Genomic DNA, 22,308 nt, shown 5'->3' on the forward strand with positions numbered 1-22,308 from the left:
AATTCTGGGTGGTATATTCCGGATATGTCGGACCCGTTTCACTACTCGGCTATCCTCATTAAACCTAGCTGAATCTAAGATGGGCCTGAAAAAAATGGGTAGAGTCGAAAAATGAAAAATAAACTACATCTGTTATAAATTTTGTACTTTTGCTATTAAATCTGTTAAATTAATAATTCAATAAATTTATTAGCACAAGTACCGGTACTACATAGGTTAGACTGCCGGATGATTGAGCAGTTATGGTGGCAGCTTACCGCTCTAGGGACCCGGATTCGAATCCGGACAGTTCATAAATTCTCGAGATTTTTCTAGGTGAATGATATGTCGAGCTCCTCCCCTCATCACCGTTGTGGGCCTAGCCGAAACCATAATGACCTTGCTAAAAATGACCCGTTTAGTACTCACAGGACGGAGAGAGTTAAAAAAAAGTAAAAAGGTTAAAGCGTATACGATTTTTAAGGAAATAATATTCCCTTAAATTATTTTATAGATTATCTTTTGGCGATTTTTAAGGAAATATTATTTCATTAAAAATAGCCAAAAAATGATTTTATAAAGTAATTTGTCATTTTAGTAAACACGCCATCTTTCGGTCATTTCATTAGATGTTAGGTTCAAATTGGAAGGTGTTGGTTTTCAATGTGATATCAATTGAATTATTTATCGGGTATGATTGAATTCAAGTATTTGATCGTGGCGGTAATAGCCATTCTAGCGGTTGGCAGAGGTGTTTACGGTAAGTTATAATTTTATAATGTAAGATATTATTCATGGATATTGTAAAACTCATTTAAAATTTTTTGCTTGATCGAATATTACGAATAAACCTCATCGTGTCTTGTCTAGAATAATATAAATAATTACCCTAAAGACATAACTGTATTATTGACAGCAGCTTCAGTTGTAAGATGAAATAGATTTATTTGTGTACGGCAACCCGACACGTGGGTGATCTGCGGAGGGGGGTGCCTTCCAGGAAGTCTTTTATGGGAAACTGGTCCCTATTTAGGCGTTATTAATGTAAAAAAGAAAAAAATTAGGAAAACTCCACGTTGGCCGGCGCCCGCCCACCACCGACTACCGGCGTTTGGTGGTTTTTATCCACTTGGCCACTGGTGAAATTTAAAACGAAGTCGATTTTCTGTTGCTATAAACAGAATCACTTGCTTCAATTATCTGTATTCACAACAAAATAAATATTTCTGACTATAGGAAAGCAAGTTTTTCATATGCAATATTATACACTGTTCTAAATAGTGATTATAATTAGAAATGAATATATTTAGCAGTGTATGAAGAAACTTCAACAATATATTTAGTAAGCTATTTTTTTTAAAAGTAAATTAAACATTCACAAAATTATTATGGTATATACCATTACTGTAATAAGGGCCTGATTTGTATCCACATGCATGTTTTTTTTCTGGTTAATGTTACCCTAGGTATCGAGATGGCGGCTCGTCTCCGATCCCAGCAATCAGAAGACAGGGAACAGTGGGGATGCACATTCTAACCTAACCTAACCTATTCTAATAAATTACCATAATTATTAGGATAGGTTAGGTTAGAACGTGCGTCCCCACTGTTTTCTTACTTCTGATTGCTGGGATCGGAGACAAGTCGCCATCTTGATACGTAGGGTAACATTAACCTTTTTTCCTTAAATGATATGATAAAACTTTGATATAAGAACAGTTTGGGTCTAAACAGATCAAAAACAAAATTTAAATGACAATTTCAACAAATTCTCAAAATAATTTGAATTAATTGGTTTAAAATTATTGTAAATGTTGTTATATTTATTAATTTAATAATGTTAAATTTAAATCTTTCTAAAATGGTGTAAATATAATGTTTAAATATAAGTGAGATAATTTCTTATGAGTAAAGAAGTTAAATTTCTGTATAACTTATGGAACATGTGCAGAAATTTTTTCATTTATTTTTAATATGTTTTAATGTATTTTTAGCTCTTTTTTTTATTTGTTGTTTATTTTATTGTTATGTGGAGGTGAAAATCTTTTGTCTTACTCAGATTTTTCCAATTGTAATTAAAATAAATAAATAAGATTCTGTTATAATGAGTTCGGTTCTACCAACAATATAGATGAAGTGGTCAAAACTAATACCAAATTGCTAAGAAACAATGTACAGGTGTTTGGATCCTACACATTTAAAACAGATGGAAAATTCTTTATTGTAATGAATGCCACAAATCATTTCCTCCTTAAATAAACCAAAAAAAAATGGTTTCAGTCTTAGCACTTTGAAATGTCCTTTCGTCAGTGCAACATGATGTATTAAAATGAGCCAAAACAGCAATTGATAACAAGTAAATTCAAGATGCACTAAAACTGAATTTAGTAGGGTTCATGATACCATATTGACTGGCATGTCACATATGAACGGGGGAGACCAGGGGCTGTATTCTGGTTACTGTTTCTGGTTTCTTGTCTTTCACAAGCCGGTCACTGATTGGCTAATCTAAATGATTAGCCAATCAGTGACCAGCTTATAAGAGACCAGTGACAGTGACCAGAATACGGCCCCTGCATGCCAGAAACCCAGAGTTACCAGCATGCCAATTAAACTACATCTAAAATATAAAATTAATCAGATCTGACAAAACTAGTTGTTATTTAAATGTTAAAGAAACATTCTTTCCAGTACGATAGAATAATAATAATGTAATTTGACTGACAAAATCAGGAAGAGTGTTTTTGTTTACAAGACAATAAAACAGTTAAAGACTTATTGACATTATTAGTAGTAATAGTCAGTGTGGGCTACACTGATCATCTACCCTGACCTTAAAAATAACATCATCCTCTTAAATTTAATATGTATATTTTTGCATTTTCAATCAAATAACAATAAAATACACATAAAGAAAGCACTTTTGGAATTCCAAGAGTATTTTACATCGTTAGAAAGAATAAATTAAACATATAATCGTAGTTTTTGATGTAATGCTTAGTTTCATAGTTTTAGAATAAAAACTCGCTGGCTTTCTGGTCATTCTGTGAAAATATGGTATCAGTTTGGAACAAAACATTACTGTCGACTTCAACAATAAATCTAAATTAGTTAATAATTTAATAAGTGTGTTTACCCATTTCTTATGATTATAGGGTTATAAACAAAAATATGTGATTATTTTAGAAAAGTGCATAACTATAGGATAAGGGAAACTAGGTTAACTCAGTAATCTTCAAACATTTTGTAAACAATTGCACATATAAAAATAAATTCAATAATGATTGATTAGCTAGTGTAGAAAGTTATAAAAAGTTTTTTGAACATGTAATTTCCAATCTCTTTGTTAACCTATTGTCGTAAGTTTATCCTTCCTATCTAAATCTATCCATCCTTTTAGTGTGACGTGATAGACATTACTAAGATTTGCTCATAGACAGAAGTAAAGTTGGTCTATGTAATGCATTAAAGCTATAAATTTTAATGCAAATTACTGGTGCTTTTAACATGCATAATGCATATTTCAGACATTTTTATGTGCATATGAACACACATATATTGCAGTTTGAAGTACATATAAGTTAAACCCTTATTTACACTAGATAAGTCAATAAACTCAGTTTATTGGTGTTAAAGATAACAAGTAAACACTTAATAAATTTATGATTTTTGACAAATAAACAGTGTTGTCTTTGGGGAGGAACAAATGTAAAACAATTATAGAACAAATAAAATGTTTTATAAATGAATACTTTAAAATTATTGTTTTTGATTTTACATAGCATCTGAGATTTTTAATTTTAAGTGTTTTTTCTCGAAAAGGTTTATTTGTTCTACAATTGTTTCCTGAAAACAACATTTTTGTCTGTTGTTGTTGTCTTTGAAACAGTGTTTGATGAATTTGTTGGACTACAAACTCAAGATTGAGTTTTAACCTAACCTTACATTAAAATCTTTTAATGTAAGGGGAACTACTCCACTTATTGCAAAAATAAGTTTTATGTGTCGATTAGGTAAAGACCTTGTACGCATAACGGATTGAACATGGATATGGTAAGAACTATACCTTGTTTTAATTCAGTTTTGTTAGATATTTAGTGTAATATTTTAAATATTGTATCGTTTAGTTGACTGATGAGGGGCTTTATGCCTGAAACGTGCAAATGGCACGTATCAACTAAATGGAGATGGAAATAAAGCCAAGTGTTTACTTTAAAACTCAATCTTGAGTTCGTATTTCAACATTTTTGTTTGTTAAAAACATTTGAGTGTATTAAAAAGTGTTCACTTGTAATCTTAAGACTGGTTGTAACCTCTTCAGTTATGCACATGATCTCTAGCAGGTAGTAAAAATTTGGTGCTTTTTTCTATGGTAAAGTTTTTTTTTCAATTCTTTGGATTATTTCCAAATTCTGGAGAAAATTCTTAGGGGTTATTTTTTAAAAAAACAACAGTTTTATCTTATATAATAAAATTAAATATAAAATATAGTAGTTTAACATAGAGAAATATACACTTTGTTAATTTTATAAAGATTCTTGTATATGAAAATGGGATTAGTCTCCTTAAAATGTCTTTCATGTAATAATTATTTATCTATTTAGATTTTAATAAACAAGATTGTGTAATTGTGTAGAAGAACTAAATAAGAAGAGTTTTAGATTAAATTTTTATTAAAAATGAATTATATGTTTTATTTAAAAACTATAGAGTTTTAAAAATTAATAAACATTCTACTTAATCAAGTATAAAAATACTTCAAAAAATTACGAACACAGAACCTTTATGGTGTGATAATGCATAAATATCGACAAATAAACGTTTTCGAACCCCTTCTGGGCTCTGCATCAGGTTCCAAACCATTTCTAGATGGATGTTCAATTGCTGTTAAATATCAGTTTGATTCGCATGTTTAAATATCAGTTTGAGTGTAGGTTCGAACGCCTCCACAATGCGCCTCCCATTGAACACCTCAAATGGTTGGAGGCTATGCACATCTTTAAATCCTCCATCACCAACACATGCATAAATTTTAAAGTGGAGATGGTTTTGTCATTGGCCTGGCAAGAGTTAATTCACAGAACACTCTAATCACCTGTTATACATGGACGGGCTGACTTGTTGCACATGCGTGACGTGGTTTTTTTTTTTTATTTGTAAATCCTTTCGAACCTACGATCGAACTGATAATTTAAACAACATGCGAATCGAACTGATATTTAATGGCAATCGAACATCTATCTAGAAACGGTTTTGAACCTCATGCAGAGCCCAGAAGGGATTCAAAAATGTTTATTTGTCGATACTTATGTGTTATCACACCATAAAAGGTTCTGTGTATGAAATTTTTTGAAGTAATTCTGGTATGGTGAGTAGTGAGTTACATTAAAATACTGTATATTTATTATTGTACTTGTAATTTTAAATAAATTATGATAATTTATTTTGAATTTAAAAAAATAATCATCATAGTGGAAAATGTGTGATTTTATTACATTAAAACAAGAAATCTTTGTCATTATAACATTAAATCAAGTTTTATTATGAAGATACTATTTAGAAAGAAAAACTCAAAATTGGTGAAGTCATAAACAGTTAATTAGATTAAGCACTTTTTGGGACTTTATATTCCGATCAGATCTACTACATTTGATGCTTTTGTACTGGCAATTTGAAATGAATAACCACACACATTTACAAATTTTTGAACCAAACTAATTCATAATATAATCAGAAATTTTAAAATATATGTGATTTATTAACTAACTGACACTTACTGTTAGTATTGATTCCAGTAAAAATTTTGATGTTTGTACCTATTACAGAAGTCAGTTTTTTTTTTTTTTTTTTGAAAAGCGAGTGGTAGGCCAAAAAAAGGTTTGGAACCTATGATTTAGATTATTGAGTAATAATTAGCTTTAAAGCCATTTTAACTACATATATATATATTTTCCCTGGAAAATATATATAGTTAAAAAAGAATCAATTTTAAAACTTAGATGCTGGCCAAGGATGTTAAGGAGCTTGTTTCCTTGTCAAGCAGCTAAGTAAGCAAACCAATGACATAGATCATTTCACATAAAATTAACTACATCAATGACTTGCTTGCTTAGATGCTTGGCAAGGAAATACGTTCAAGGTGTCAACCTACTTCTACTGTAGGAGACTTAGGATTGAATTCAGACAATCTGTCCTGGATGTGTCAGGCTCACTCAGCCACCTCCATAAAAGCAATTTTTGGTTAATATAATATTTAAAACAAATTTTTAGCATTGTTCAAATGTTAATCAAAATTAAGATTCATTTTATCCAAAAGTAAATATTATTTGACAATTTTAAATTTTTTTACAATAGCAAATGGAGAAGATATAATTGATATTATGGATGGTGATGATGAAGAGGTTCAAGTAGAAATGGAAAACATTCCGGTATCAGAAGAACCAGATATTATTGAAAATGCTGTAGTTGAAAAGGTTGAAAATATTTTATTTTATTATATTAAGAAAATAGATAATTTTAAATATAAATTAATGCAGTAGTCTCCCTCATTCATGGGAGATAAGTTTCAATACCAGTAGATGTCTGAAACTGTAAAAGATATTGAATCTTATATACTGTGTACTAAATTTTTTCTATACATGCTTATCTAGGATAAAGTTTCATTTATAAATTAGTTACGGTAAGAAATTAACAACAATAACTAATAGTAAAATAGAAAATTATAACCATGTACTGTATGTAAAGTGGCTCAGCATAAGTGTTTTCTTTCTTTAAGTTGAAAATTTTCACCTTTTCACTTAAAAGAAGTACTTTCCAGTTTCTCTTTGGCACATCCGAATTACCTGCATCACTACTCTTGTAGTTTGGGTCCTTAATAAGTAAAATAAGAGTTACTTGAATACAACACTACAATATTGCAATAATCAATCTGATAGTTGAGACAGTTACTAAGTGACTAATGGATGAGTAGTGCATACAATGTGGATATGCCAAACAAAAGGATGATTCACATTCCAAGAAGGATCATGCAAGTTTACAATGTCTTACTCAAAACAATATGCAATTTAGAACTTGCATATTGCTTATTTCTGGAATTTTTAAAAATATTTTTTATTGTGGTTGACCACAGATACTGTGGGTAAGGAGGCTACTACAAACTTTTCTAGTATGTAAATGTGAATTTTGTTTTTCAGGTGTCATAATGAAATAAATTCTTCCAAGTAAAACAATGAAATTTCATTATTTGCATTGAATATGCTTATTATTTTGATATACATAGTAAAAGCTCAATATAATGTACTACTACAGGATGGAGGAAATTGGTCTGTTAGAATGAAAGTCTATTTTATTGTGATTATTAGTTATTATGGATTCATCTGTTATGTTGAAAAGTCCATTACTTTACAGTAAATCGTATTAGAATGGTTCTTGATAAAGGGTCCAGAGAAAATATCTTTAAAAAATATGTGTTTATTTGTTGTACAAGGGTTTTACCTAATTCTTGAACCGTGTTAGAGTGAATCTGTGCTATAGAAGTGCTGTGTTATACGAGGGTTACCTGTAAATATTAGTGAGGTTGAGGCCAAAGTTTTAAACGTGAAAACGTTTATGTTGGACATTCAGTGTCGCTTTCCTGTAAGCCTAGAAGTTTGACAATGGCATTTGGAATGTCAAGCATGATTCCACCGACTTTCCTAACACCATTGTCAAACTTCTAGCTTACAGGAAAGCGGCACTGAATGTCCGATGTACACGTTTTCGCGTTTAAAACTTCGGCCTCAACCTTGCTATTGTTACAATCCTCATTTATGTTCTTATTCAAGGTATGCGAACACATCTCAACTAGTTTCTGTACTGCATGTGACAATGTGACTACATTAACTGCATGTACTGATGACTGATGACAAGCATGATGTGCAGGAGAGACGGTAGAGTAGAGAGTGAAGAAGTGGGGGTGCTGTGTTGCTGGTTACCATGGTTTGTAGAGAAGACAGTTGACTCGTTCGTATTTTTTATAAAAAATTTTTGAAATTTCTCTTGCACCCCTGGAAATGTCTCTTGCACCCCAGGTTAAGAACCACTGTGTTAAATAGATACAATATTTATACATAAAAGTTCAATTATAAGTTATTCATTGTCCCTATATTTTAAATTACAGACATTGAAAACACTTGATAGCTAGTCAAATCTGACTGAAGATACATAAAAATGATTTTCTGTTATAAAACAGTTAAATTAATAGATGTTTAAATATAAATTCTACTTTATTTTGAATATTTTCTTTTGTGTCTGTTAGCATATAGACAATATAATATAGTATTGTATTATTAGTATTCTCACACAAATTACCTTAAGGAATTCAGATAAATATCCAGTCTAAATCTTCAAAATTTATCTTGGATAGTTAGGATTGGATTTTGTTTCTTGTCTGTTGATTCAAGCTTTAATTAGCCAGCATCAGAGTTGTGAATCAAAATCAGGCTGTTAATTATGGACAAGATGAGACTGACTGTATATACTGTGGAGTACTAATGTCTTGCATCAACAGAATCAAATCAAATGTCTAATGTCCATAAATTAAATTTAATTTAATTTATGGACATTAGACATTGGATTGAATTATTGGACATTAGACATTAGACATTAACATATGGACATTAAATTAATTAACAAATATAAATTAAATGATTAAAATGGTAATGCCGTAAGTTGTTGTTATAGGATTCATTTTGTTCCTAACTATATTTGCATGTATATTTGAAGATATTTACAATATAATCTTTGTTAAAATAATCTATTTTTTGTTGTTTATTGTTTAACTCTTGTTTTTTTTTATTATTTATCTTTATTAAATGATTTTATTTAAATCATCAATTATATATAATTTAAATCATCAAAATAAAATCATCAATTATATATAATTTTATACAGGAAGAAACTGATGATGAAGAAGAAAGAACTTTACTGTCATCACCAGATGCTGATACTTATTTCTTGTTCACAAAGCCATCTGGCTCTTCCTTAGGTAAATTTTTTGAAAGAATTGAATTCTTTATTTGCACTGCATTATTTAAAATTTTATGATTTATATTAACTGTTTTTCTTTATTTTGCTTTTTAAAATGTTTTAAGTTTCAAAGTTTAAAAAACATTGTCTTTTATACCTTTGTCTTTTGATACTATACTATTTCTTTTCTAGAGACAAATAAAACTGAATAATGTATGTTTTCATTTAAATTTATTTCGCATATTATTTACATGTAGAATAAAAAATGACAAGAGTTTTTTACCAGCACAATATTACAATATTACATGAATTAGTGGAACATTTCATTTCTGATACAAAGATATAATTTGCATAAATTTTCAAATAAAATTCTGTGTAGTTATTAGTAGCAAATATATTCTATGTTGTAAAATTAATACATTTTTTTTTATAAGAAAAACATTAAAAAATTTATTTATTCATGATCTGAAAATAATCAGTGTTAATATTTATTTGTTGACTGATTTTTTTACAGAAAATATTAAGATAAATATTTTGAAAATTATTAAAATATTGATTTACTTTACAGTTATATAATTTAATGAATTCATACATTTAAAAAAAATTTAGAACTGATATATTGTGTCAGTCTGTAATAATGCTACAATATGTATTTACAAAAGAAACATAAATATGCACATCTTATGGAACCTGTTACCGGTGTGCTTTGTGAAAATACAGACTTATCACAAATGCTTTTGAACTTTTGAACAGTTCTTCAGATGAAATCCAATGGAACACTTCAAAAGTTCGAAAGCATTTGTGATAAGTCTGTATTTTCACGAAGCACACTGGTAACAGGTTTCAGAAGAAGTGCTGATTTCAGCCCAGTGTTTAGGTGATGTTGAACTTTGTATTTAAACATAAATATATTGAAATATTTAAATAAGATATTGATTATGGATTCTTACATGTAAAAACATCCATTTTTGACATTTATTTTATATTTGTGTGAGAATTGAAATATCTGTATCATTATGATATGTATATATGTTTTTACTATGAAAAAGTACATGCTGATAGAATTTGAATTATTACTGTTGGAAAATAATAATTATACAGTGGGCACATTTAAAAAATGGATGTTCAATAAGTATCAATTTATTAATCTTAAACTATTGAATAATGTTATGACTATAGAAGTGAAACTGCATGCTGGCTGATTTGTTTATTCTTACAGTTTTGTTTACATTAAAATTTGTTTTTGTCCTGTGAGAAACCACTCTAAAGCAGGCCAAAAAGATTTTGTTACCTGAGAGAAACAGTTTGTATTTCTATTTTTTACGATATTGTGCCCAAGATCTATTCATTTTGAAGGTTGAAATGTGATCTATTGGTTAAAAGATACTGTGATACTCTTCTAATAGAAAGTTAGTTGATTTGAGTGTCAATGTGAGTCATTAGTATATTAAGTCTATGTTAGTTAATTATAATTTTGTTTATTATACGTAAGTCAGATCTTTAGTTGTATTGGTTAATTTGGGCAAGGGTGGGATATTTCAGCCATTTCTACTATATTGAAGTAAATTATGAGAGTTTTAGTCAGATTCAAGAATAAATTGCTGTAGAGAAAGCTGAAAATGTATAACAAAACCCACCTGATCAACTTCTGGTAAAAGAAACTAAACCATTTGTCTGGAAATTATTTTCCATAAAGTATATTTAACTCCTTAAGCTCTGAAAATTTTAATATACCTGAAGATGAAATTGATTTTACCTCTTAGGCTATAAGGGGAATTTGTATAGTGAAAACAGTCAAACAACTTTCCCTTCAACCAATTTTGTCTCACACAGATTAAGCCAGTTTTGGTCAATCTCGTCTTTAAAGAGTTAAATTGCATGATATTTATGATAGATTAAAAATGCAAATGTAATTTCTGAATGTAAAGAAATTATCTTAAGACACTTGACCAAAATCTTATCAATCTGGTTTATTTTTTGTTTAAGTTAAAATCATTAATGTAATTTTCAAAATTATCAGGTTATTTAAGTTATTTACAAAACTAGCAAAATGCAGTTCCAAAAATACATTAACAAGACTGCTATGTAAAGATTTTACAATAATTTTTTACTTTACACTTGAGAACCTTAAGTTTCTCAGGTGTAATTACTGGAATGCATATACTTTAAAGCAAGTGTAAAGTATATGCATTCCAGTAATTATGTAAGAAGTTGTTTTAATATATTTTACAATAAGTTGTCGACAATTTGAAAATAACCAAAACAGATTTTTAAATTTACTTTCATTTTATTTTTAACTTTCTTCCACAATCCTGTTTAATATTTTTTTTATTTATATATGAAAATGTGATTATTAGCTAAATGACAGCTTAAAAATTCTGTTTATCAGATAATAACTATAAGTGAAACTGATTATAATAAGCAAAATTTTATAAGTGTATTTTAACTTACAAGCCATTTCTTATAACATTACATAACTGATAAAAATGTGTGTGTGTGTGTGCATATGAAAGTGTAGGTAGTTATATTTTATCAAGTCAACTTAATATTGTATTCAAGAAATTGTTTATTTTTATTTGAAAAACTTTTCCTAAAAATTGAATACCATTCTTTTTATAAGGGCTATTTTATGGGAAACTCCACAACTGAATAACATTATTATTGGGTTGTTCGGAAAGTTCGTAGCGATTTTTGATAGCCGACAGTTGAGACACCGATTGACGCAAAAATGATTAGAATTGTACAAACCAATGAATATTACGATAAATGACCTTGAGACGCGTCCATTACAATAAAACTTAAGATTATTCAAATAGCGTTTAATTTGTCTCATTGCAAAAAATGGATGCGAACAACGTGCATTATCGACACTTGTTTCTTTTCTTTTTTCGTAAAGGCAAAAATGCTGTACAAACAGCAAAAAAGATATGTGATGTTTATGGTGGGAGTGCTGTATCAGAATCAACTGTTCGAAAGTGGTTTGCAAAATTTAAAACGGGTAATTTCAGCCTTGAAGATGCTCCTCGCTCAGGAAGACCTCCTGTTATTGAAGAGGACCAGATCAAAGCATTATTGGATGAAAACCCTCATTACACAACTCGAGAGATTGCAGACATAGTGAAGTCATCAAACAGTACTGTATTTCAACATCTAAAGAAGCTCGGATACGTGAATCGTTACGACATTTGGATACCTCACGACTTAACGGAAAAAAACTTACTGGATCGCATCTCCATTTGTGATTCTCTTGAAAGACGAAATGAAAATGACCCTTTTCTGAAGCGTTTAGTGACAGGTGATGAAAAGTGGATCATTTATAACAACATCAGCCGAAAACGATCATGGGGTAAGAAAAATGAATCACCATTAAAAACTCCAAAGGCCGGTCTTCATCCAAAGAAGGTCATGCTCACTGTCTGGTGGGATTGGAAAGGAATCCTGTACTACGAGCTGCTTCCACAGAATCAAACAATTGATTCTGATAAGTATTGTTCCCAATTGGATAAGCTGAACATGGCAATTAAAGAAAACGTCCGGAACTGGCCAATAGAAAAGGCATTGTGTTTCACCAAGATAATGCCAGACCTCACACGTCTTTACGAACACGCCAAAAATTATTGGAACTAGGCTGGGATGTTTTACCCCACCCCCCTTACTCACCCGACCTTGCCCCGTCGGACTACCATTTGTTCCGTTCTCTACAAAATTCCCTTCATGATAAAAACTTTGATACTTTGGAAGCTTGCAAAAACCACGTGGATCAGTTTTTCGCGGAAAAAACTGGAAAGTTCTACGAAGAGGGTATCATGAAGCTGCCCCATAGATGGCAACACGTCATTAAAAACAATGGCGCATACATAATGGAATAAAAGTATATTTTTAGTTTTAAAACAATTTCTTTTATTTCTCTTAAAAATTGCTACGAACTTTCCGAACAACCCAATAATAAAAAAACATTATCAATTCCAGTTTTATAAGGGAAAGCATTCATATTTTAATTGAACTAATTGTATTTTTATTTTTTTTTATACAGATTTTATATACAAAATTTCAAATTATTTTTGATAACTGATTAATTTAAATTTTTTAAATTGATAAAGATTCATGTTTATGCTAATATTTGATTATGTGCTAATTTTAAAATGAGCTTTAGGTCTCTGATATTCTTGCAACTTTTTGAATTGGTGTTTTTATTTTTCATTTCTTTCTTATTACGATTCTTTGGGATTCTTCTTGTTTCACTTTTTTAGAGATTATCTGTATTTCTTGCTGGTATTATGACATTTCTTAAGGATAAAACTGTGCTGTTCCTTCTACTTCATCTGAAGAATTCCTGTTACTCTGCACTCATATTCTAACAAAAAATACTTAAATTAAAATGAAATTTTTAATGTATTTCATCTGAAAATTGCAGATAACTCCAAAGAAGATCATAAGTAGGTAACAGAATTGAAATATGTAAGTATATTAATACAAAAATGATCTGAGAAATTAAACTTTAAATATAATTTTTAGTGAAATTTGAATTGTAAAGACTTCTGATTAAAACAGTGTGATCATTTAAATAGGTTTTTATGAAATTCTAAATATCTAATTAATTTTTAAAAATTATCTTCATTAATGAATAGAAACTTTTTAAAAAATCAAATCTTTATTAGCTGATAATGGATATAGAATCAGATTCAGCTTATGAAACATCTCAAATTTTTTGCATTATTGTATATATAAAATAAAAATTTTTTTCTAAATTCTTTCATTTTTGAATTTATTTTCATCAGTTAATATCTGAAAAATTTAACATATGCTGAATTGTAATGAAATCTAATTATAATCTTAAAAAGATTTTTTCATTAACTTAACAATAAACATTTGTTTAGCTCCATTAAAATCTATTTTGATTGATACAATAATAATTTATTTAAACAAAAAACAAAAAAATATCAAACATTTGTGTTTAATTATATTGTTTTTATTATAACAGAATATTTTGGTTTAATGAAAAGAATATAACAATCAAGACTGATGTTCTTAAAAAATATATCATTTTGAATTATAACAAATTTTTTATAAAAATATGCTGTTTTCTCCCTCTTTTCCTTTTTGAACCAGGATCCACAAAATAATTATTTTTCTGAAATGCACTTTTTAAAGAGTATTACCAAGGGAAGTAAAGTAATTTGGCAAAACAATCACTATACAGTTCCTGGTACACCTTTTTATAGTACAGTAGAGAACCGGAAATTGGAATCAATTGGGGACTGGGGTTGTTCAGATTAGTGATTTGTTCCGATTACCAATTATGTACGAAAAAATACATTTACCTGTCCGATGTTCAAATTTTTCTCCGTTGTGTGTCGCTTTGTGTTGAATTTTCGTCAATTTTAAGCCTAACGAAAATTTTTATAATAATAATCGAGGCTATCGTATCGTATTATCGGCGATTCTGTTACCGAGGTTCTGATTAACGAGTCTCTACTGTATATTGTTTTAAACTAGTTTAAAACTACAGAGTTTAATTTAATTTTTTTAAAATTTCAAACAATGAAAGTTTCTTGCATTAAGATAATTTCCTTTCAAAAAGACATAAACTAAGATTCTTTTTAAGATGAAATTAGTCTCGAAGAATTTTTTCTCACAGTTCTGTAATTTTTTTCCATTACTTGTACTAAATTTTTGAATGTGTAATGATAAACTTTAACAATATGAGAATTAAATTTTATAGTTGACATTATTGAGATTGATATTATGAATACATTTAATAAAAATTATTTTAGCACACAAAAAATTTATTAATTTTCAATTGTTTAAAATAGAGCACTTTCAATTCTTCTATAATGCTTAGGTTTTTAATTACAATTTTGCTACATTAATTTCTAAATAATGAAATGAATTGCCGCAAAATTATTTACTGTATTTACTCGCATATAGGATGAGTTGTGACTTTAAAGATCAAAATAAAGAAAATTAGATTTATTAATACAATTCTAATTTTATTTTGTTTAATCACAAGTAAAATATCAAATGCACGTAAATGCACACATTGTTCCACAAAAATTACTGGCATTTTAAACTTTAAGGAATCTTCTAAAATCAACAAAACACAGTAGAGCATCGATTACCCAAAACAATTTGGGACTGGGGTTGTTCGGATAACTGATCATGTACAAAAAAATATATTAATTCTATACCATGTTGAAATTTTTCTCTGTTGCGTGCTTTGCGTTGAATTTTCATCAATGTTAAGCCTAACGAAAATTTTTTTAACATAATAATTGTGGCTATTGTATTGTTAAAAATTATTTATTTTGCACAAAAAAAATAAATATATTGAAAAATATAACAACAAAAAAATTATTTTTTAGAAGTTAATGTAGTATCAAAAACATTCCAATCAACGAGATAGGGTACGTTCGTAAAGTCGAATGAGTTAAACGAGAATGACATCATCGTTATTCTTATTTCGTTAGAATTTTTGGACCGATTCATTTATAACTAAATAGCTGTTTCTGAAATCTAAGATATGAATGTTGCTAGTGCAGCCTTATCCAAAATATTTTTTTTAGATTGCTTCGGGTGGACAGTTATTTCTATCATTTCACCTTTTAATTCACAATTTAAACACTCGAGTAGATTTAGAAACATCGATATCCATTTTCTTAACAAAGTAAACTAACAACTCTTTCTTTCGTGAACTTTGTTAGAGTTTCGTTCAAAATGTTGTCACTGCAGAGCATGCGCACTGAGCGAGACTACTACTTTTTGACCAATTCGTTACTAACGCATTTAACTTGTTTGACTTTATGAACATATCCATAGAACAACGATGAGTTATTTTATCTTGTTGCCCTCTCATGGTCGCGCCAATGCTGCCAGCTAAAATATGCACACCAACAAAAAAAATATTGGAGTAGCCCAAGACATAGCCAAATATTTTAGTCCCACAGCACCATCAGAAATTTGAATTTGCCAACTGGAACACTTTTGGTTAACCAATGTTTCAGTTGATCAGTATTCGGATAATTGATGCTCTACTGTAATTTGTTCATGTAAAGCTGGACAATCAGGAACCTTTTTTTTGCCAATTCTTAACAGTCAAATCCACTCTCCATCAATTACACTTATGAGTTGCTCTGAATTCTGATTTTTGAATAATCATCTGTTTTTACGTGGGAATGGATTAAAAGTTTTATTGTGCTCCCGTGTGATTTTGGAATTTCAATCTTGAATTGAATTCAAAAGCTTTGCTTTTCCTATTGCTATTCATCTTTACTCCCAACAATATACAAGAACGATTCAAACAACCCAGATAAAATACTTACATTTTTAAATGCAGGAGGGTGAGCATCCGGTAAAAAATGCGAATACACGGTTCACAAAAATTATTTGCAAAAACTCAAAGAATCCTTCTCTCGCTGCGTATAGGATGACCTAGGAATTTGAAGCTGTGATAAATGAATAAAAACCTTGTCTTATATGCGAGTAAATATATGATATATGATACTACTATATGATACGGTATATGATATACTAATGATTCATGTCAAGACATGAATTAAATCGTTTTTTTTATATTTTCCTTAAGTACAGATGTATTTGATAAAATATCTAGAATTGTTTCTAACTTAAAAATTTAGCAGTTATCTCATTAATTTCATGAATGTTTTATATATAACATATGCCTTTAATCATTATTTATTTCATTTTGATATGATAAACCATCATGGTATTGAGCAATAATAGTGATGTTAAGAGAGAATAAAATTATTGTTTTCTTAGTTCTTTGGATATTGAAACTAAATTTTATTTTATCTTTTAATTAATATTAATCTTGCTTTAAAGTAAAAAAGAAAATTGTAGTTTTATATCACACAGATTATTGTTTTTAATATACAGTAAAAAACTATACCAGATATTTGTCATACAGCTGTGTTCGTTTTTATACTTTTCACTTTTATTATTAAGTTTAATCTAAATTAAAGTGATTCCAACTAAAGATGCAGATATTTTAATGCAAGAATTGAGGACTATTTAATTTGAAAAAAGTTCTCATTGTTTCTAAGAGCTTATGCTAGGTGTACGTATTTGAATTCTTCTCAGATTTGATCCTTATAAGCTCATATGAAATGAACAAACCAATTCAAGAACCAAGAACTAGTGCTTCACTTTGCTGTCAGAAATTTGAATCACATTACAGTCATGAGACAACTATTCTGTGATAAGATGTCTTGAGAAATTTTAATACTGTAATTATCAACAGTGTTAATCATCTTGTTCTTGAATACTTGGTATTAGGTAGTTACTAACTACTACATACAACTCAAGTTAACAGTACTATCTTATTTTAGTCTCATTTTCAATGAGTGCTTCCATTGCTTGTACTGGAAAATTTAGTTCTTGAAAACTTGTTTTATTTTGCTCCTGGGTAATGACAACGAAGACGAATATTAACCAAGACTGTCAGTAAGTCCCATCTCACATGATCTTTGTTTTTCTGGAAAAATTCAGAATCGTTTTTGCAATATACTTTGTCATGCTTCTTGATGACTGATATACCTAGAGACAATTTTATAAGTGGAATCTTAATTTTCTACTTCATTCAGTTTGTTATGTTGTTCTACCCAAAAATTGTTTTGTTTTTATGTTAGGCTTCTCGCTAATAATAAAATTTAACATAGAAAATCACTGTTTTGAAGTCCTCCATTTATTTATATAGGCTTTATTATATTTTATTTCTTATTTAGAATAAAATAGATGTTTTCTTTTTATATTTTTTTTTATAATTGTAAAAATCATATTTGTTTCCTTTTTTTTTAAATTATATTACTATTTTCTGTTTTAATCTTTGACAGTAATGCAGTGCTGCATTGTTATGTTGTTTTATTATATATGTACAGTACTGTACTTGTAACATTGTAATAAAGCAATATATTACTATATATTTATTAAATCATTTTAATGACTAAATATTTTAGAATATTGTTAAAAATATGACTAGGAAGGAAATTACAAGGAGTACTTCTGATGTGACAGGAAAAAAAAACAGTGAGGATCAAAACTGTTTTATTTACAGAAGTTAGATACATTTTTTCAGCTACTCTTCTACATGATTGCTGTTTTGATTTAAGCATTTACCATTTCATGGCACCAACATTTCTATACTCTCATCAAAGAAGCCTTATCCTCAGCCAACCCTTCAATCTGGTCTTCAACTTCTTGGAACCACTACTTTACTAACTACTGCTACATTACTAACTACTGCTTCATGTGAGTGAACAGGTAGAAATCACTCCGTGCTAAAGTTTGGGTTGTATGGCAGATGATCAAGCACTTTCCATTTGAAACTTCTGGAAGAGTTCCATGTTTACTGCAGTGTTGTTATTGCCCATTATAGCTGTCAAAGAGTCTCACAGTATCTGGTTGCAGTGATGGTCATGTATTGCAATGGAACTCTTAGAAGTTCAAATGGGAGATGTTTGATCATCCATTGTAAAGCCCAGACTTTAGCATCAAGTAATTTCCATCTATTTATTCACATGAATTGATGGTTAGGAGGGCAGCCATTCCACATTAACAAGGAGTTGAAGGCCAGCATAAAGGGTTGGCTGGGCAACCAGGTGGCAATCTTTTTCAATGAGGGTATAGAAAAGCTGGTGCCAAAGTATAAATTGAAACAGTGATTACAAATTTTAGCCTGTTTTTAGTGATTACAAAAGAAAAGTAGACGGAAAGTGTATCTGACTTTTGTAAATAACAATGAAGATCAAAACTGTTTTCATTTTTTTCCTGCATATCAGAAGTTGAAAAAAACACACCTCATAAATGTTTTGCTGATTTGATTCATAATATTTTTGAAATTTAATACAATAATATAACTAAGAAATGTACATTGCATACTATCAATAGCATAGAAATTTGATTTATTGATTTCGCATTACATTCTAAATGGTTATTATAGTTGTGCATTTATGTTAATTTTTTTTTTGTGGCAGCCAAGTTGAACAACAAAGATGCATAACTATGATAACAATTTTAAAAAGTGCTAAAGAACAACTACTGTCTGTAAATTTGAATTTTTGAGCATTTGAAAATAAAGTTAAAAACTCAAATTGTTGAATGTGCAATACTTTATTAATATTTTATCTGTAGTTGTAATAACTTTGATTCTTGAAAATAAAATAATGCCTGTGCATCAAATAAATAGTATAGTCAGTGGTTGTCATTCAAATTCATTTTTAAGCAAATTTATTTACAGGGTGTCCAAAACGTTAGAGTGGGAAATTTGTAGTGACATTAAAGTTATACATACAGTGTTACATATGAGACCTGTAAGTTATGTCCTGCATTTCCATTTTGTAGTAGATGTTGTTGCTACTTTGGAAGACTTCTTTGTTGATTGCATAATCTTCCATGGAATCTGGCCTGCTGGGTTTCTGGATCTCACTCCCAGATTTTGAGGCATTGGGGACATTTCCAGTATTTGCTGTAATAGAAACTGTAATATTGTATGTAAAATTTTACTTAAACCATTTTCAACACTCCGTAACTTTTCAGACATCCTGTAGAAGTTGTTATAATGTTACTTGAAAACAATATATTAAAACCATCCTACAGTACTTAGTATAATTTTTTAAATATTCTTAAAGACATATCTAAAACACTTTTTCATGTGAAATTTTAGCATCTATAATCTGCATATGTAAATAATGTATTTTATTTTTAATATTTTATGAATAATTTTAAAAAATTATTATTATTAAAATCTTAAAATTTTTAAAACTGTTTTAGAGATACCTGCTGGAAAAGATGTTCAGTTTTTGGTTGGATTTACTAATAAAGGAGTAAAAGATTTTGTTGTAGAAACAATGGATGCATCATTTCGTTATCCAGTAGATTTCAGTTTTTATATTCAGAATGTAAGTAACATTCTATAAACTAAAACTGTTCTCATAGAATTCATGTTAGATGTTTCTTATGCTTAATAATAGTACTTATAAAAACCAACAGATAGAAACATGTGAATAAATATAGAGAAATATAAGTTAATGATTAATAATAATAATAATAATAGTTTTAGGTTTTCATAGACTTCTTATAAATTCAGTACATTGAGATGGTTTTTTCAACATCTGTAATGCCTGAATAGGGGCCATTTCTCGGAAGACATTATTCCCCACGATACGACCATCATAAACGCATACAACTACTATTATATGACAATTACGTCACACTTTACCACAGGCGATATAGGCTAGAAGCTCGTGTCCAACTAGCTTCTACAAGACAAGACATTACCCTGAGTGTCTAACCGAACAATTCCATTGCTTTCATCTTAATGCTAATTATCTTATATTTAATCTTAATGCTTTTATCTTTATGCTAATTAGTCTTTTATGTTAATTTCTTATTGCTTTTAGTATTTAACGCTATATTAATTCTCTATAAAATGTGTTTTTGGTATGTATTTTGGAGTGTCTAGAATGAATTAATTGGATTTACATTGATTCATATGGAAATAATTGCCTCGATTTTCATAGGTTTCGGATTTTGCTGATTGTTTTCAGTTGGATTATCGATGAAAACCGAGGTATCACTGTAGTTTGTTATTTTCATAAAATTATTTCAGTTTAAAAATCTAATATGGCTACTTAATTTATTCACTGAAATATTTTATAATGACTTATATTTTACAGGAATAATAAGGTTAATAAATAAAATGATGATAATGCTGAAAATAAATAATTTTAACAATTTTGGAGAAACCCACACTTAAAAGAGAAAACTAATCAATTCAAATAAAAGAACTAAAAAGAATTAAAATTTATTTGCAAAAATATGAATATATTTATAAATTAAAAACATGATAGGACAGCATTAAACTGAAAGATAATTCTGAACCATTAAATGCAGATGAAAAAGATTAAGAAAGAAATGAATGGAACAAATTGAATATTACAATAAAGCAACATAGCAATATTTTTTTTATATATGATAACTTTAAAATTTCAGTCTAAGAATATCATTGCTAATTAACTAAACATTAAGATATTAAATATAGAACAAATATTATTTTCATAAGCTGTTTTAAATTTGTAAGTGGCTTCCATTTATAAATAAATCAAAACTCTAAATTGCATTTTTAAAAACTAGTAAGTAAATTTTTATAAATAATCACAAGTACATATTTTACAAATAGTGATTACTGAAATCTGAATATTAGGAGAGTGAGGATAAATTGGAATATTGAAGAATAGGATATTTTAACATGTAAGTGTTCAAACACAATATCAAATGCCTTTGGTAATTAATATATTTCTAGTATTCTTAAGTGTAATATTGCTCACTGTTAATTATAAATTAATTATATTTGTAAAATATACTTTGCGACAAATTGTTAAGATTGAGAACGAAGAATATAAGTATTATGATTAAAGAAAACATTTTTATTCAACTGGATGGATTGATTTTATTATTTTTCAATGATTTTCAAGACAATAAATCAAACAGGAAGGTCTAAAAGTTAAAAATTATTAAAGAAATATTTTCTGTTTTAACTGTTTCAATATTTAATACATAGAATATTGAATATTTTTTTCTATTTTATATCAGTTTAGTTGAATAACTTGTTTTCAATGATTAGTAGGGTCAAAAAATTATGATTTTAATACACAGCTTTTTTAAAGTATCCACTGGATTCATCCATAAACTATTTGGAAACTGTGTATATAATCTATTCCTCTGTAACCAAAGAAATAGACTATAAACTCTTCCGAAACTCTTTCACAAACATTAAAATCCTAAGATTTAAATCTTAGGATTTTAATGTTTGTGAAAGAGTTTCGGAAGAGTTTATAGTCTATTTCTTTGGTTACAGAGGAATAGATTATATACACAGTTTCCAAATAGTTTATGTATAGTTTCCAGATATATATATTGCTAACAGATAAGAGTATCAATAAGGCAGCAGTAATGTTACTTTTAAATTTTGTTGAATATATCATTTGAAAATTTACTGTCTGACTGATTTGTTTATTATGGCATTTTTGTCAAATTTAAATTTTAAGATTCTCCAAGATGATACTATTTGTAAAATGAAATGATTGCTACTTATTTTAATATTATAGTTTTAAATTTACTTTAGAAGACATTTTGCAACTGTGTATTAAAAATTGGCTTCCAATTTTTTATTTGGATATTGTTTTTAAAAATTATATTTGTAAATGTCCAGTTCATTAATCAAGGTAGACATCAATACTTTGCATTTTTAATTTATCAGCTATATAATACAGTTTGTTGGTATAAGTATGGCTAAAATGGAACAAGAAT

The 22,308-nt window shown here is 28.6% G+C and overlaps 1 protein-coding gene across 1 annotated transcript in view; it reads left to right on the forward strand.

Annotated features, from left to right (window-relative positions):
- Positions 1 to 580: 580 nt before the first annotated feature.
- Positions 581 to 22,308, forward strand: part of LOC136982923 (translocon-associated protein subunit alpha-like) — a 37,061-nt gene continuing 15,333 nt past the window's right edge. Inside the window, exons 1-4 of the mRNA XM_067279496.1 lie at positions 581 to 739; positions 6,334 to 6,452; positions 8,911 to 9,004; positions 19,771 to 19,898. Coding sequence (XP_067135597.1) covers positions 673 to 739; positions 6,334 to 6,452; positions 8,911 to 9,004; positions 19,771 to 19,898 — 408 coding nt within the window. The 5' untranslated portion in view covers positions 581 to 672. The remainder of the gene's footprint in view (positions 740 to 6,333; positions 6,453 to 8,910; positions 9,005 to 19,770; positions 19,899 to 22,308) is intronic.

This window comes from Centruroides vittatus, unplaced genomic scaffold (assembly GCF_030686945.1).
Source record: "Centruroides vittatus isolate TY-2023 unplaced genomic scaffold, ASM3068694v2 contig_874, whole genome shotgun sequence".
Taxonomy (NCBI): domain Eukaryota; kingdom Metazoa; phylum Arthropoda; class Arachnida; order Scorpiones; family Buthidae; genus Centruroides; species Centruroides vittatus.